General features: G+C 38.8%; 1 protein-coding gene across 1 annotated transcript; it reads right to left on the bottom strand.

Moving 5' to 3' along the window:
* Positions 1-11: 11 nt before the first annotated feature.
* LOC106050825 (solute carrier family 66 member 3-like) lies at positions 12-14,835 on the bottom strand. Its single transcript, XM_056029978.1, has 7 exons — positions 14,723-14,835; positions 11,774-12,009; positions 8,506-8,588; positions 8,305-8,377; positions 7,553-7,619; positions 4,764-4,884; positions 12-2,485 (listed from the first exon to the last, which is right to left on the bottom strand). The coding sequence occupies exons 2-7, from the start codon at positions 11,977-11,979 to the stop codon at positions 2,331-2,333; spliced, it is 705 nt and encodes a 234-aa protein (XP_055885953.1). The 5' UTR covers positions 11,980-12,009; positions 14,723-14,835; the 3' UTR covers positions 12-2,330.
* Between the last annotated feature and the right edge of the window lie 716 nt (positions 14,836-15,551).

Here is a 15,551-nt window from a genome sequence, read left to right on the forward strand (position 1 = left end):
CTAATAGGATGCTCAATGAAGTAAGTAAATTTTATTTCCAGACATGAAACATAAACACAACTTTACACACGGCAAGGGACATAATACACATGACTAAGGTGTACGTCCATTTTAATTAGGTCCGACACATCACACAGGTAAAGTATTGCTTTAATTATGGCAGTCTTATCTTAGCTTATAAAATACAGACGTTACTTAAAAAAAACAAAAGATGATTACGTCCTACGCGTCATGCATCTAGTCATGCATTTTAATTCATTAGTATAAAAAAACAACATTATAATCTTTTATTTAAATCCGAAAGTCCTATTCCTAAAACATAATAAAGTAACATGAATTTCACTAGAAGAAACATATGCACTTGAATACACCACAATGCACTATAAATATATGAACTCTTGCATGGGTTCGAATAACAATCATTGACTTTTATTCAATCCCACAAAATGTTTAGTACGTTAAACAATGAATACCATAGGAAGATAGTCACATGTACATAGGATCGTATTCAGCGAAATTAATTAGGCACATAGCTGAGAATCATATAAGATACAAAATAAATAGCCCCAAGTCGACGCTTTTCCAAGAGCGGAATATATCTAAATCATAATTAATCTTAGCTACTGAATACAAAGATATGACGAATGGGACTAAGACTTATAAACAAAAATTAGCACAAATAGTGCTTGCTACGATAATAGTAGTAGGTGAATATAGGTACTTTGTTATTGTATAAAAAATATAACTCAACTAAACATATTAAGAACAGAACGGAGAAACTTTATTGTGGTCCCATCACTATTGCGCGTGTGTCTGTAACGCGCTTCTATGTAGTCTTTAATGCATTTTTTTTGGTCAACACACGTATGACTGTTGTGCAAAAAGAAGCATAATTTCAAGTCACAGTATACTAAAGCTCAAAGAGAAAGAGAATGCACCAAAACATACCACTGCAGTGATATAGTCTCCCCTTTCAGACCTTGCGATCTATAGGGGCCGTTGATGTACATGTCATCTGTTACTGTGGTCCACGGCTAACGAGGGCCTCATGTGGTCAGCACAATGACCGACCGCCTTTACTTTTCCCCAACTAATAGCAGGTACCCATTAGAGCTTTCTTCACCAGGATTCGAACCCGCGACCCCCGATTCGGAAGCCAAGCGTTTTGCCACCTCAATTGCAGTGATATACCAGTGTATTATTTATAATATCGGTAAATAAAAAAACTGGAAGCCCGCAAGTCCGGATGAAAAAGGAGAAAATTGAGGCGTGGGGCTAATGACTCCACCCTGTAAAACCTCAGATGCTATAGAAAAAGGCACATAGAGATAATATATTATGAGACAAAAGTATCCAGTTCTTAATAACCGATGTATCAAATCTGAAAGGCCCTCCATTGCCCGATGCATAGCAAAGAAATAAAGCCAGAATCGGCACAGGGAATGTAAAGACCCTGCAACGATGCGGCAAACTGGCTCGGCTACTGAAAGAATTGTACACACAAGTCTAGAAAAATCAAGCAAACGTGTAGTCCGTTTGATAAGAAATAAACGACACACAACATTTGCACAGTGCAAGACAATGTTGAGTCTATTGATGATTTATTTCTTTACGTTTTATTAGATCTACACGCAATAGCGACCCATGATATAGGCAAGTGAAATATCAGTAACTAAAACAACAGGAGAACTAACCAATTATGCCTTATGCCTTAAGCTGGCCCTGTGGATTTAAAGCACCACAAATTATATTTTTTAAAATATCATATTTAGTTTCATATAAGAAAAAATCGACCCGAGATTCGTGCCGCCATTAAAAAAACGCACTATAATTAAAAATTAAACGAATAAACATCTATATGCATGTATATATATATATATATATATATATATATATATATATATATATATATATATATATATATATATATCCATAGCGATCCACGATATGCAAGTGACTAAAACATCAGGAGAGCTAACCAATTCTTTCAATTGCGGATTTAAATCACCACAAATTATATTTTTTTAAATATCATATTTAGTTTCATATATAAAAAAAAACGACTCGCAATCCGTACAGCCACTGAATTAAAAAAAAAAACCGCACTATAATTAAAAACTAAACGAATAAATATCTATATGCATGTATATATCTATAATAACAAACATTGTAATCAAAAGTCCGACGAAATACACCAGAGGGATAATAAAATGTATAGAAATGAACATGTTTATATCTGTAAGCAAAGTATAAATTAAGAAACAGGAAGTCCAACTGAATAGGAGAAAAGGGCAACTCTTATTTCAGGGCTGAGGTGTCCCATGCTGTGGTTATGGTCTCCTGGTTCTCCTCAAGGGCTGGTCGCCTTGCTTTACCTTGAAGTACATAATGGACAACAGGACTGCGACATTCATCACCTCGCAAGAGACCAAGTTGAGCAGCATTGGATTGTCCCTCGTAATGAGCACCGTGGTTAAAATGCGAACTGGTAGACAAACAAACAAGGGGCGTAAACAAACAAACAAGGGGCGTAAGCGTGAGCCATTTCATCTTTATGAAGCTGTGTTCAAGATATTGATTGCTTGACCTCCAGACCAAATGTATTTATTAGATTAATATTTTTTATTAAAAAAATGAAGGTCAATCCAAAGTTTTCTCTGCGAGGTCAATCAGCTAATAATTATTTTCTAAAAGATATACATAAACTGTCAAAGTTGTAGTAAACTCTTTACAGCCATTTTCGAAATATTCTGTCCACCCTGGTTTTTTCATTTTAGTTCTTTGTCCCAATGGAAAAATTTAAAAGTCGAATAGAGGTAATGTAAAAAAGCGAAGTATTTCTTTACTAGGCTCATTTGTTGCTCTACCAAGCAATGCGTCTTAATATCATCGATAGGCTAACAAGGACGCAAACCAATACACCAGTTGTAGTGCCAAAAACTTACATTACCACTGCGGGTGAGCAACAGAGCCTCAGCAGTTTCTGCGCCGTCCCTTCGAACAGGGCCGGCTTTAGGCATAAGGAAACTAGGCTTCCGATTGGTGGGGGAGGGGGGACTCGCACAGGATTCCCTTTAGTGAAATGTCGAAAAGTTTCTTCTAGTCTGGTGATTATGAAATCCGGAGGGTTCCAGCTACCCGTCGTCTCAGCGTGGCGCCTCCGGTGGAAACGTCTAGTGGTGGAACTAGATAGGCTAAGTATGAGTAGCGAACCAGGACTTGCGGGACCCCCTGGGTTTGCTTTTGTTTATTTTATCTCACTCGGGGTAGGGATGGAACAAGTAGCCCGCACACCAGTCCAAAAAGTCTGCCGCGCCGTTTCACAAAGGAGGCCGTCATCAGTATCCCGTTAGCTGGAGTGGCAGTCCCTGCACGGAACAGTGGCGGTTACAGTATAGGAATATGAGACAAGCTCCCCGCAGTTAGCTCTGTTCTCGGCCCCTAGTAGCGAGTGTGACCCAGGAACGGGGACGGTGCGCTGTGTACGCGGCACGGCCCGGTCTGGCCCAGTCAATCGATATGGCCGTATACCGCTGGGAGCCCTCAGACAGGACGGGGGTGAAGAACCCCATGTCCAGTCTGGTAGTTAGATAAAAGCCTTTCTAACCACCAATGGGATAATGGCGCCTACGGCGCCGACGACCTACTGGACTTCACTGAATGTGATTATGAATCGTCCATGAAGCACATTAATGCTATCGGCACTACATGATTTTAACTTTTTTGTCAATTTAGATATAGATAGATATAGGACGGTCTATAATTCATTGCGTATTTTTTCGGTCTTTATTTTTTTTTTTTTGCTCTTCTTTCTGATTTGGGACCACCGTATTCACTTGCTAACGGCCTTCTTATTAGCTCGGCCTTAGGCTTCTAATTAGCTACGGCCCGCTCTGCTTCGAAGACCATTTTATAACGAACACTCGCACGGCCGATATGATACAGAAAAGAAATATTGAATTTTTCCTATTGTCCGCATGGCCTGTCCACCAGGATGGCCGGTAGTCAAACTCGAGACCATTGTGACGATAGCCTGAAGTACTTTTCCCGTGACCAGGAAGAATAATAGTCAAACGGGAGGGAATTTAAAAAGTAAAGTATCTCGTTCAGACATTAAGATCTTTGAAAAGATGTAATGGTCATCTCTCTATATAATCGATGTTTAAATGTGGTTTCATGTGACCAGCACAATGACCAAACGCTTTTAATTTCTGCAAATAATGTTAGGTACTCAACAGACTTGGCTGGACTCGGAGGCGTCCTTAAAATCACTAAATCAAAATCACAGTCTCCACCGAGATTCGAACTTTAGACCTATAGGTTCGGAAGCCAAGCACTTTACCAGTAAGCCACCACGCATTCTTCATTATACTGTAAGAAAGATAAAACGTTATCATTTTAAGTGTAACAATAAGTAAGTTAATGCAAACTGAAATCAAATACGCCGAGCATCGAAACATTGATACCTTTTTCTTGAACTAGCACGAGCGACTCATTTAGACTAACTTAAGTTATTTTACCTTTTTACATCAAAAAATCTTTGAATTAATGACTTCTTTTTATTTCGGGATCATTCGAGCACTTCCTTTTGAGCCCACCCAGCTCTAATGGGTACCTGACATTAGTTGAAGAAAAGTAAAAGTGGTTGGTCGTTGTGCTGGCCACATGACAACCTCGTTAACCGTGGGCCAAAGAAACAGATCATCTTTACGTCATCTGCCCCATTAATGGCAAGGTTTGAAAAGGGTTAAAAAAAATTGTACCTGCAGCATTATAAGTGCCAATAAACCAGGTCAGAGCGCTGACACTTCCAGCAGTGTGGTGCCTCCAGATAGTTATAAGCTGGTTAACTTTACTCCAGAGAAGCATTGGCGTTGTAGAGCTCTAGGAAATAATAATAACAATAATTATAATAATAATAATACTAATACTAATACTGCTACTAATTGGAACCAAGAATGCAAAAAATTAAACATTGCATTATTTCTGGTCGAGTTTCAAGAGAACCACCGATACAAAGTTCAACAATCAAAGGATTTCTGGTCGAGTTTCAAGAGAACCACCGATACAAAGTTCAACAATCAAAGGATTTCTGGTCGAGTTTCAAGAGAGCCACCGATACAAAGTTCAACAATCAAAGGATTTCTGGTCGAGTTTCAAGAGAACCACCGATACAAAGTTCAACAATCAAAGGATTTCTGGTCGAGTTTCAAGAGAACCACCGATACAAAGTTCAACAATCAAAGGATTTCTGGTCGAGTTTCAAGAGAGCCACCGATACAAAGTTCAACAATCAAAGGATTTCTGGTCGAGTTTCAAGAGAACCACCGATACAAAGTTCAACAATCAAAGGATTTCTGGTCGAGTTTCAAGAGAGCCACCGATACAAAGTTCAACAATTAAAGGATTTCTGGTCGAGTTTCAAGAGAGCCACCGATACAAAGTTCAACAATCAAAGGATTTCTGGTCGAGTTTCAAGAGAACCACCGATACAAAGTTCAACAATTAAAGGATTTCTGGTCGAGTTTCAAGAGAGCCACCGATACAAAGTTCAACAATCAAAGGATTTCTGGTCGAGTTTCAAGAGAGCCACCGATACAAAGTTCAACAATCAAAGGATTTCTGGTCGAGTTTCAAGAGAACCACAAAAATTTAAAAACAAGAAGTTACCTTTATTATGCCTTTGCTTCTTACAACCTATCTGTTGTCCTATCATTTTGCAAGTCAGAGTAGGCCTTGTAGAAACAGGCCTATGCTATAAGACAGTGATTCTCAAACGTTTTCCTTAACGGAACACTTATCACATTCTGAGTATCTAGCGGAACACTTCGCTTATTTTTTTAGAGAGATTAACTCACTTGGTGACCTACTAGTTAATTATTCCAGTAATTCGTGACCACTGGGGTTCGAGGGACACAGTTTGAGAAATGCTGTCATAAGCAGTTGAGAAAACAATACCATTTAAGTCATTAAAACTTTTTTTTTAACAGGTCTAGATTTTATTGTTTTTATTCTTAAAAAAAATAATGCAGCATAAATAGTGGGGGTTTAAAGCTAAAAAATACCTCTTCAATATAAAAAAAAGGAAATTACACACTCAAAAATCTATGAGCGCAGCTAAAGGGGTTTGAAGCTAAAAATTACCTCTTGAATATAAAAAAGCAAATTACAAACTCAAAATGCTATGATCGTAGCCATAGGGGTTTTTGAGTTTAAACCCCCCTTCAGCGGATTTGAAGCTAAAAAATACTTCTTCAATAAAAAAAAAATGCAAATTACACACTCAAAATGTCTATGAGAGGGATTTTTTTAAAAGTTTAAAACCCCTCCTTATGGTTTTGAGTTTAAATACCCCCATACAGAGAGTTTTGATGTTGAAAACATCTCTTTTCAATTTTATTCTAAAGCAAACCAAATTCAGTGAGTGTTTTGGGTGTTTTGAATTAAAAAAAAAACTCCCCGTTTTTTTTTAGTTTAAAACAAAAACAAAAAAATTTTGACATTAAAACTTCCCTTTTCGATATAAAATCTAAAGCAAACTACAGTCACCTAATTCTAAGAGCGTAGCCAAGAGAGGTTACAAAGTTCTGTCAGTGACTGGGCTCCATTAATAAAGTGCAGTTAATAAATAGTCATCTGCAGAAATTGAAAAAGACTAAATATGGCTCAACAAAGATGGCTAAGACGGATTTTAAGAGTCAGTTATAGAGATCGGGTCACGATCAAGGAAATTCTATGCCGAACTGGGAGTCGACCCCTTAGTAAGGTTTTGACAGAGCGTCGCATGAGATTAGCGGGACATGTTCTCCGACAAAATGAATTTCGCATAATAAGAGTTGCCATGACATGGAAGCCATTACGAGGAAAGCGCAGAGAGGGGCATCCTAGTACAACTTGCCGCCCCACTTTCATAGAGGTCCTCACAGAAGGTGGGAAGAGGCTTCAGACATTGCCAGTGACAGATTTTTGTGGAAACAGTTTGACGGCAAATGCGCTGAACGACGCGGGAGTATCTACGTCAGTAAGAATAGCAGGATAATGCACAGTAGATACCTCAGAATATGCATTTTGTTGCCTTTCAATACCGTAAAAAGTGCTTGGCGGCGGGGGTCCGCCCAGAGCCCCCTTGCTAGCAATGGCGGAAAGTCTACAATTTTTTTTCACTAACTCCGGGAAAAAACTATTCTAGGTCACCATAAACGTCTTCCGAAGAATAAATGGTTATAACGTAATAAAAAATAATTATGTACACACACACGCACGACGCACACACACACACATATAATATATTTTTTGCGGGGTTGGGGGGATTCCCCCCCCCCCCGAAAAAAATCCTGGCTACGTCCATGATCGTCTGCTTCGTAGATCGAAAGGTCTTAAAGGGGTACTTTACTTCAATTTGTACCAGACTGACAGACAGAGTGAGTCGATATAAGCTTTACAAAAAACGTTCCGCTAGTTTCTCCGAATATGCGAAGTGTTCCTCTGGGGGCTAGGAGAGTTTAGGAAAAATTGAGATACTATTTAACTAAGACTAAAAGATGTTACTTACAATAAGGAAGAGCTTCACGTATTCTGAAAACAGATCTGCGCACATGGCTATAAAGAAACTGGTATATCTACAAGGTGTTAAGGTAAACTAAAGAGCTTCACTGTTTACTAAATATTCGATTAGCTAAAGGGTCATAATTATGCTTAGATTACTAAGAACAAAATAGTATTCTTGTTAATTAATTCTTGTTCTTGATTCTTTTATTTTTACAAAACTTACTTCGTCTGTCTATCTGGAGGATCCCTTACACCTTCTTTCTGACACTTCCCTTTCTAAGATGAAGTTGAAACTTTGCACAATTTTCAACCACGGATCAATTAACAAAACTAATCAATTAATTAATTAATTATTGTTTTAATTAATTTTAATTTATATAAAAAAATGGGAGATAAATATTGCAGTATTAAGAAGGTTGACAGTATTTGTGTGGTTCTTTCGCTAATATAAATTTGGATCTAAAAAGGCATCTTATATATTTAGCTTCTTTTATGTTCTAAGTATAGCTTTTAAAGTTAAAGGCAGCACGGAAAACCTGCTCCTAGATACCCGCCTCCCCCACTGGTCCACAAATGAGATTGGACCAAAGCGTTCTGAGCATGCTGTCAGCATGAAAAAAGCGCTATATAAAAGTTATAATTTTTGTATATCATACAATGAGAACTGTTTAATTAATATTGACAGAATGCTCTCGAAACAACTTTTTTTTCCTTGTGTTACATAAAACGTGAATTCAAATTGTGTTGTAAGGATACAGCACGTAGAATGGTATACTTCTAAACTCCATCAGGCCTCTGTTATACGCTATCAACAGTATCAGGGCAAAATCTACAAGTAATTTAAAACATTCGTATCACTTGATTCGCTTGTAGTATATATATACATACAGTTACAGAGCGTTGGAGAAAACAGTACTTTATAGATGCAGATAAAATGAGGGATAACTCCAAATATACCTTGTAGAACCGTGACGTTGCTTTCAAAGAACGTATGGGGAGGATAACCTTTGGAAAACTGGTAGGTCAGCATGATAGTATTTCTAAAGAATAAACAAAAATTCAAATGAAAAAACAAGCAAAATAAAAGAAAAATATGAATATGTAATGGGACCATATGGCTCTGCAGAAAACATCAGTGATAATGGCGAGCGCTTGATTTCTCTCTGCGCATCCAACAGCCTTTCAATTGGAAACACATATTTTAAGCACAAACAAATACACAAAAAAACATGGCGATCACCAAATGGAGAAACCATCAACGAGATAGATTACATTTGCATCTCCAAACGATGGATGTCATCTCTATTAGACTGCGGACCCGCACAGGAGCGGATATTAGCTCAGACCACTACCCTGTCAGTGGCAAATGTAAGCTCCGACTGAAACGCCAACCAAAACGAGCCATACGACCCCGCCCATTTAATGGCGATCACCCATTCTATGCCATAATAGCACTAGATAAGATATAGCGTTATTTTTGTTTACTTCACGAAATTTAATCAATAAAATAATTAATAATTAGTCAATTAATTATCGGTTATTATTTTTTTTGCTTGATATCAAAAAAAAGGGGGGAAAAAAAGGTAGACATTATTGAGATGATAGTTCTAAATGTGGAGCTATTCCTATAATATTTTTAAAAGTATTTTTGCATTTTGCTTGTTTAAAGACTGCATTCCAGGCAATATAAGTTCATTTAATCTTCTCGTGAGAGAAAAACGTTACGTGTAGGCCTACTATAATTACTCCGATCACTCTGTAAGTACCTCTACAATTCTTACTTTATAAGTACTGCAACCAGTCTACCTGTAATCCAATCATTCTTACACTAAAAGTACTGCAACCACTCTACCTGTAATCCAATCATTCTTACACTAGAAGTACTGCAACCACTGTACCTGTAATCCAATCATTCTTACACTAGAAGTACTGCAACCAGTCTAGCTGTAATCCAATCATTCTTACACTAGAAGTACTGCAACCAGTCTACCTGTAATCCAATCATTCTTACACTAGAAGTACCGCAACCACTCTACCTGTAATCCAATCATTCTTGCACTAGAAGTACTGCAACCACTCTACCTGTAATCCAATCATTCTTACACTAGAAGTACCGCAACCACTCTACCTGTAATCCAATCATTCTTACACTAGAAGTACCGCAACCACTCTACCTGTAATCCAATCATTCTTGCACTAGAAGTACTGCAACCACTCTACCTGTAATCCAATCATTCTTGCACTAGAAGTACTGCAACCACTGTACCTGTAATCCAATCATCCTTACACTAAAAGTACTGCAACCACTCTACCTGTAATCCAATCATTCTTACACTAGAAGCCATCCACTTTAAAGAAATTCTACTACCTTAAAGGAAGTCTAAGAAGAAGTTTCTCAACCAAAGAAACGAGATCTCCCGGATACCGGAAAAGAGATTGGTTTTTCGATATTCGGGCCTTTGGGTGTAAGAAGCTTTTTTTAAAAAAAAAACAGCCTCTAGGCGTGCAATTCACTCGGTGGGTTGGTGCTGAGTTAATACAAAGAAGGCTAAGTTGGCTATCCTTGATCGCATATTCATTATCTATTTATGAACTTTTTCACGAGGGCACCATACTGGGGCCAGGAAATCTTATAAAACCTGTCAACTCATAGCTATGATATATTTAGTAGTAATAGTAATATAACCCTGTATTAGTGAATGTGGTATTCCACAGGCTTAAGTGAATCGAGTTGGCCTTGTTAAAGTAGGTAGCCTGTCAGTGCCCAAGCGAGGTAGCCCTGTTTTTGTAGTCAAAGAATGCAGATAATAACCAGTCAGAAGTATAAAGTGAACAATGAAGTTACATTGCTAGTTAGTTAGCAGTGCTATATAGTATATAGTATAGGGCCTATTAGTCAGTGAGGACTTACAACTCTGACTTTCATCTATTTTTTTCTCTTTGTGTATTATATGTTTTGGGGGCGTTGTGCCCGAGTGCTAAAGTGCTTGGCTTCTGAAAAGAGAGGTCCCGGTTTCGAATCTTGGTGAAGACTGTTTTTTTCTAAATTCAGGATTGTAAGAACACCCATGAGTCAACCCTAGTCTAATGGGTACCTGATATTACTTAGGGAAAGTAAATCGGTTGGTCGATGTGCTGGCCACATGATATTCTCGTTGACTGTCGACCATTGAAACAGATGACTTTACATCATCTGCCATATAGATCGCTTTATAACTGTTTGCTGTCAACTGATTTATATTTATCTTAATAAACTAGAATGTCTGCTACGAAGTGGTTTCTTGGTCATTTACAATCAACAGTCTGAATGTTTGTCAAACATTATTTCTACTAAAGCGGCAACTATCCATCCTGACATCATTACTTTGAAACGCATACATAGAAGAAATGATTCCAATGTCACTCGAAACCATCCAGTAACAGCCTCGTCTATTGCACTTCAATCTTACACCATGCTTACTACTCTACGTGCTTTGCAGTGCTTTCCAGCCATTCTCAAACTATACGTACGCTAGAGACCCTAAGTGCTTTCCAGCCATTCTCATACTATACCAACGCTAGAAACCCTACGTGCTTTTCAGCCATTCTCAATCTATACGTACGCTAGAAACCTTAAGTGCTTTCCAGCCATTGTCATACTATACCAACGCTAAAAACCCTACGTGCTTTCCAGACGTTCTCAAACTATACCAACGATAGAAACCTCACGTGATTTCCAGCCATTCTCAAACTATACATATGTTAAAAAATCTACCTGCTTTGCCGTGCTTTCCAGCCATTCTCACCCGATACGTACGCTAGAGCTCTACGTGCTTTGGAGGACTTTCCAGCCATTTTCAAACTATACTTATTCTAGGAATTTGATCTGCTTTGCAAACTATATGTACTCTAGAGCTCTACGTGCTTTGGGGTGTTTTCCAGCCATTCTCTAACTATACTTATGTTAGAAAATCGACCTGCTTATGCTAGAAAATCGATCTGCTTTGCCGTGCTTTTCAGCCATTATCAAACTATACTTATGCTAGAAAATCGACCTGCTTATGCTAGAAAATCGACCTGCTTATGCTAGAAAATCTTTGCAGTGCATTCTAGCTATTCTCAAACTATACTTATGCAAGGAATTCTATCTGCTTTGAAGTGCTTTCCAGCCATTCTCAAACTATACTTATGCTAGAAAATCGACCGGCTCTGCAGTGCTTTCCAGCCATTTTCAAACTATACGTACGCTAGGAATTCCACAATGACGGACTTCAGGCTGATGCTTAGTGTTGAGCCTGAGGTCACGATAACCTTTATCTGAGGCAGCTTGCACACCAGTGTGGTCACCAGCACGCTGGAACTCAACAGCTGATTGAAGGCTAACAGACGGCCTTCCGACGATCTCATTGAGGAGGCAACCTCTTCGCCGCTGTCATCGAACGCCTCGTACATTACTCTGTTTTCCCCCCCTGGATCTGCAAGCTGAAACAACAGCAGCAGTTAGATTTCGAATGAAATTAGCGTGACATTTCCAGAGTTTTACAGACGACTAGTTTCATTCATAATCTATAGTTTAATCTATACAAATATAAAACAAAACTTAAGATGTGCCTCGACTCTCGTTAGAATTTTTTTTTCCAACCTTAAACACCTAACAGGCTTTTAAAAAAAAGGGTGAATATTCTGCTTAATTGTTTCTCAAGGGAAAGAGAGGGTTACACGCAATAAGGGGGAAAGAGAAAGAAAGGGAGGAGGAAGATATTCAATATAACGGGGCGGGGGGGTCTTTGGAAGAAAAAATATACTGACCTCTTATGTGTCAGCCTTGAAGTAATATAAATGTAAGCCACAAAGTGAGTCTGTTGGAATGTGGGAGTCGACTAAAGATCTGAGATGAACTCCTCCAGCAGTGCTCTGGCAAGAATTTGGGCCGTCCGGCGTAATGCCCTTCAGCCCTCATGCTGATCTTTCATCAGGGCCGACCTTAGACTACTACAGCCTATGCAGTGGGCCCCGCACTTTCTACGGCCCCGCGCTAATTCTAGGTGTAAATTAGTAAAACAAACCGTTATAACTTATATTACGGGGTTACAAAGGATCATCCAAGTAGCTCATGGAAATCTTAAAATCATAATAAAAAACTATTGAAAAATATACAACATTGTCATATTGAGGTGTCATTCAATTACTTGGGGTCAATAATTCACGAAGAGAGATTGAACAATTTGACAATTCTTGCTGTTGAGCGTGATCTATATAGGAAACAGAATTTAGATGATATAGCCTACTGTATGACTTCGCTACACACAAGGTTCAAAATTTATTTTGATCGTGATTTAGTGCTTAGTAAAGATTGAATAAAACCGACAAGACGAGTTTATTTTCTTATACAAATTCTTAATTTTTACTTATTATCCTTATCCCTACCTAGACTGGGCAATGCATTTCGCATAGGGCCCCGCAATTGTTAGGACCGGCCCTGCCTTTCAGATACTCCCCCCACCCCCCACTCCGTTGGGGACACTCGTACAAGATAAAGGCCACTGTATCCACGCTCTCTCCACAGTAATGGTATAGAGTAGCCATAGTTCGGGCGGAAACCAGTTAATTATGGTTTAGGGTTAGGGTTCGGATTAGGACAGTGTTCGAACACTGCGCAGCAAACAGCACATCTGAACTATCTAGCCCGCCACCACGAATCGTCACGATCCACGACCAGACACCAGTCGAGCCCTGTTGAATTTCTCCCAAGATTTTTAAGCACCTCACGAGTTCTCAAATTGTGCTTTGTGGCCTGTAGAAAAGTGCTTGGTACTTTCTCTTGCAATAGCGTCTTCCGTTTCATTCCACTTCACGCCACAGTGCGAGAGTGTCCACTGCATCAAAAACCAAAGCGCCAATAAATCTGCCTCTTCTGTTGGACCAGTTTACTCAAATGACTTGAAAGGTGCCTTAGAGTCTTAACCATATTCTTTCAATAACTATTCTATTGCTGCTTTTCTTTTACCTGTTACATGTTTTGTTTATTCAGTAGGCAGTTTCCAATCGTAGTCTTTAAATTTTAAAACTGGTTTCCGGCTTCTACAGCTCATCTGAAGACGAACCTCTGTCGGCCATTGGTCTGCCAGACTTCTTTGATACCCTCTAATGAACGCCACGCTAGTAAGGCTACATTTTTCCTTCACCTTAACTTCACTTATTCCTTAGTCTGTTGGACCGCTGGGCACCATACATGATCTATCGGACGTCTTTCTCCATTCCTATCTGTCTTTCGCGTTGACTAGAATCTCCTTCAATGAAAATTATTTCCATTATTTGATGTTGTCTTTCCATCTTCTTATCTTATCTTATATATTGAAGACGTTACTTCAAAAAAAGAAGATAATTACGTCCTACGCATTTGTCAATCAAGTCATGTATGTTAATCATTGACTTAAACTCTGCCAAGTCGTTCGCTTTCCTGGCTAATTCAGGCAACCCATTCCATTCTCTAATGGGGACTTCGTGAGATGGCATACTGTTTAAGTTTGCGTTTTTTTTTTTACAGTGGGTCAGCAGGCCATCTTGGGTCCCACTTGCCATAATGATCCTGTTTCGAATTTCAAGTTACATTATTGCATTAAAACACACACACACACCATTTGAAATTGTCGTGTAGAGTTGTGCATCGCACTGGAACCCTAAGGCAGGCAAAAGCGAAAGAGAGCCCCAACTCACCGGCCTGAATGAACAGTGCACACGTGACACCTCGCATGCACCATTCTGTCTGGCGGGAAACACACACACACCAAACTAAATTGAAGAATCATTAAGTCTAAATAGACCAAGTCCTAAGATCTAAATGTATATATCTAATATAGGGCAATATAGGCCAATGTGTACCCGAGTAAACGAATGGACCTCATTCACCAATCGTAAACAAACAACATTTAATCACTTGATAATAATGATAAAACGGAGGGGGGGGGGAAGGTCACGTGATAGCCATTGTGTATTAAAATTAGATCGTAATTTGTATAGTATAGATATAAAGAATCGCGTGGCTAAAATAAATGTTGTTTGTTTACGATTGGTGAATGAGGTCCATTACTGAGCGTTTTCTTGATCTTCAGAATTTTTGTTGATAGATCTATGCTTATTATTGAAGTTAGAATATAACGATTAAAAAACAACATTGTGACAAATCAGATTTTACCTAACCAACACAGGCACTGCGGATGACAAAGGATTGCATTAATGCTTGAACTATTTTATTGTTATAAGGGCAATTGGATCGAGAACTAGATCTAGCCCGGAAGTTCAAGCCGTTCATTAACAGTGCAATATTGCTCTCATCTCGATTACTTTAATGTTTGAAATCCCAACTTGATCGAGATGTGCACTGACTCATTTCAGATAAATATGGTTACAAGATGTCCCGCAAAAGGCGGACATGTGTCTCCTATTTAGTTCCAGAAAAGGGTCTTGTCATTCGTCCAGCAGGTTTTCTAGTCTCTAGATTCGATCTGAAATGTAGATCTAGATATAGAGTCTACTTAATAACAATGCCATGATTCCGAAGATTAATGATGAGTGCAGTGTTTACTATTTATTTTAATGTTTCACGAATCACATGTGCCCATGTGGTGACATAACTACGCCACGGTATGCGCAGAACAGTATTTTAATGTAAAATTTATTGTAGTAGGCCTATATTTAGGTCTGTGATTTTATATTACATAATTTCTTTTATAGGGAAATGACTTTTGTAATTTCTTTTTACTGGAAATTTGGGCTAGTCCTCAACCCTCTGGGTGACCGAAGTGTTCTCATCGAATCACAATGGACGAACTCTTGGCCCACTTGTACTTCCACCAGTCGATCGTTAATGATGTAGATGTGAAAACGTCTCCGTGTTAAATCTGTCCGTAACAAAAACGACCTTGCCTTTAACACTGTTGGAATCAGTGGCGTATCAAGGTACCCGTGGGCCGGGGTTCAAGAACATCTTGGATCCCTCCCCCCCCCTCTAGCTAATAAGACAA

This window comes from Biomphalaria glabrata, chromosome 5, assembly GCF_947242115.1.
Source record: "Biomphalaria glabrata chromosome 5, xgBioGlab47.1, whole genome shotgun sequence".
Lineage (NCBI taxonomy): Eukaryota > Metazoa > Mollusca > Gastropoda > Planorbidae > Biomphalaria > Biomphalaria glabrata.

Excerpts from the sequence above, each read along its gene's own strand:
- LOC106050825 (XM_056029978.1), bottom strand. The coding sequence starts at position 11,979 with ATGTACGAGGCGTTCGATGACAGCGGCGAAGAGGTTGCCTCCTCAATG. Across the intron at positions 8,378-8,505 it reads CAACGTCACGGTTCTACAAG|ATTTTGCCCTGATACTGTTG; the intron begins GTATATTTGGAG and ends AATTACTTGTAG. Across the intron at positions 7,620-8,304 it reads AGTATACCATTCTACGTGCT|ATATACCAGTTTCTTTATAG; the intron begins GTATCCTTACAA and ends AACACCTTGTAG.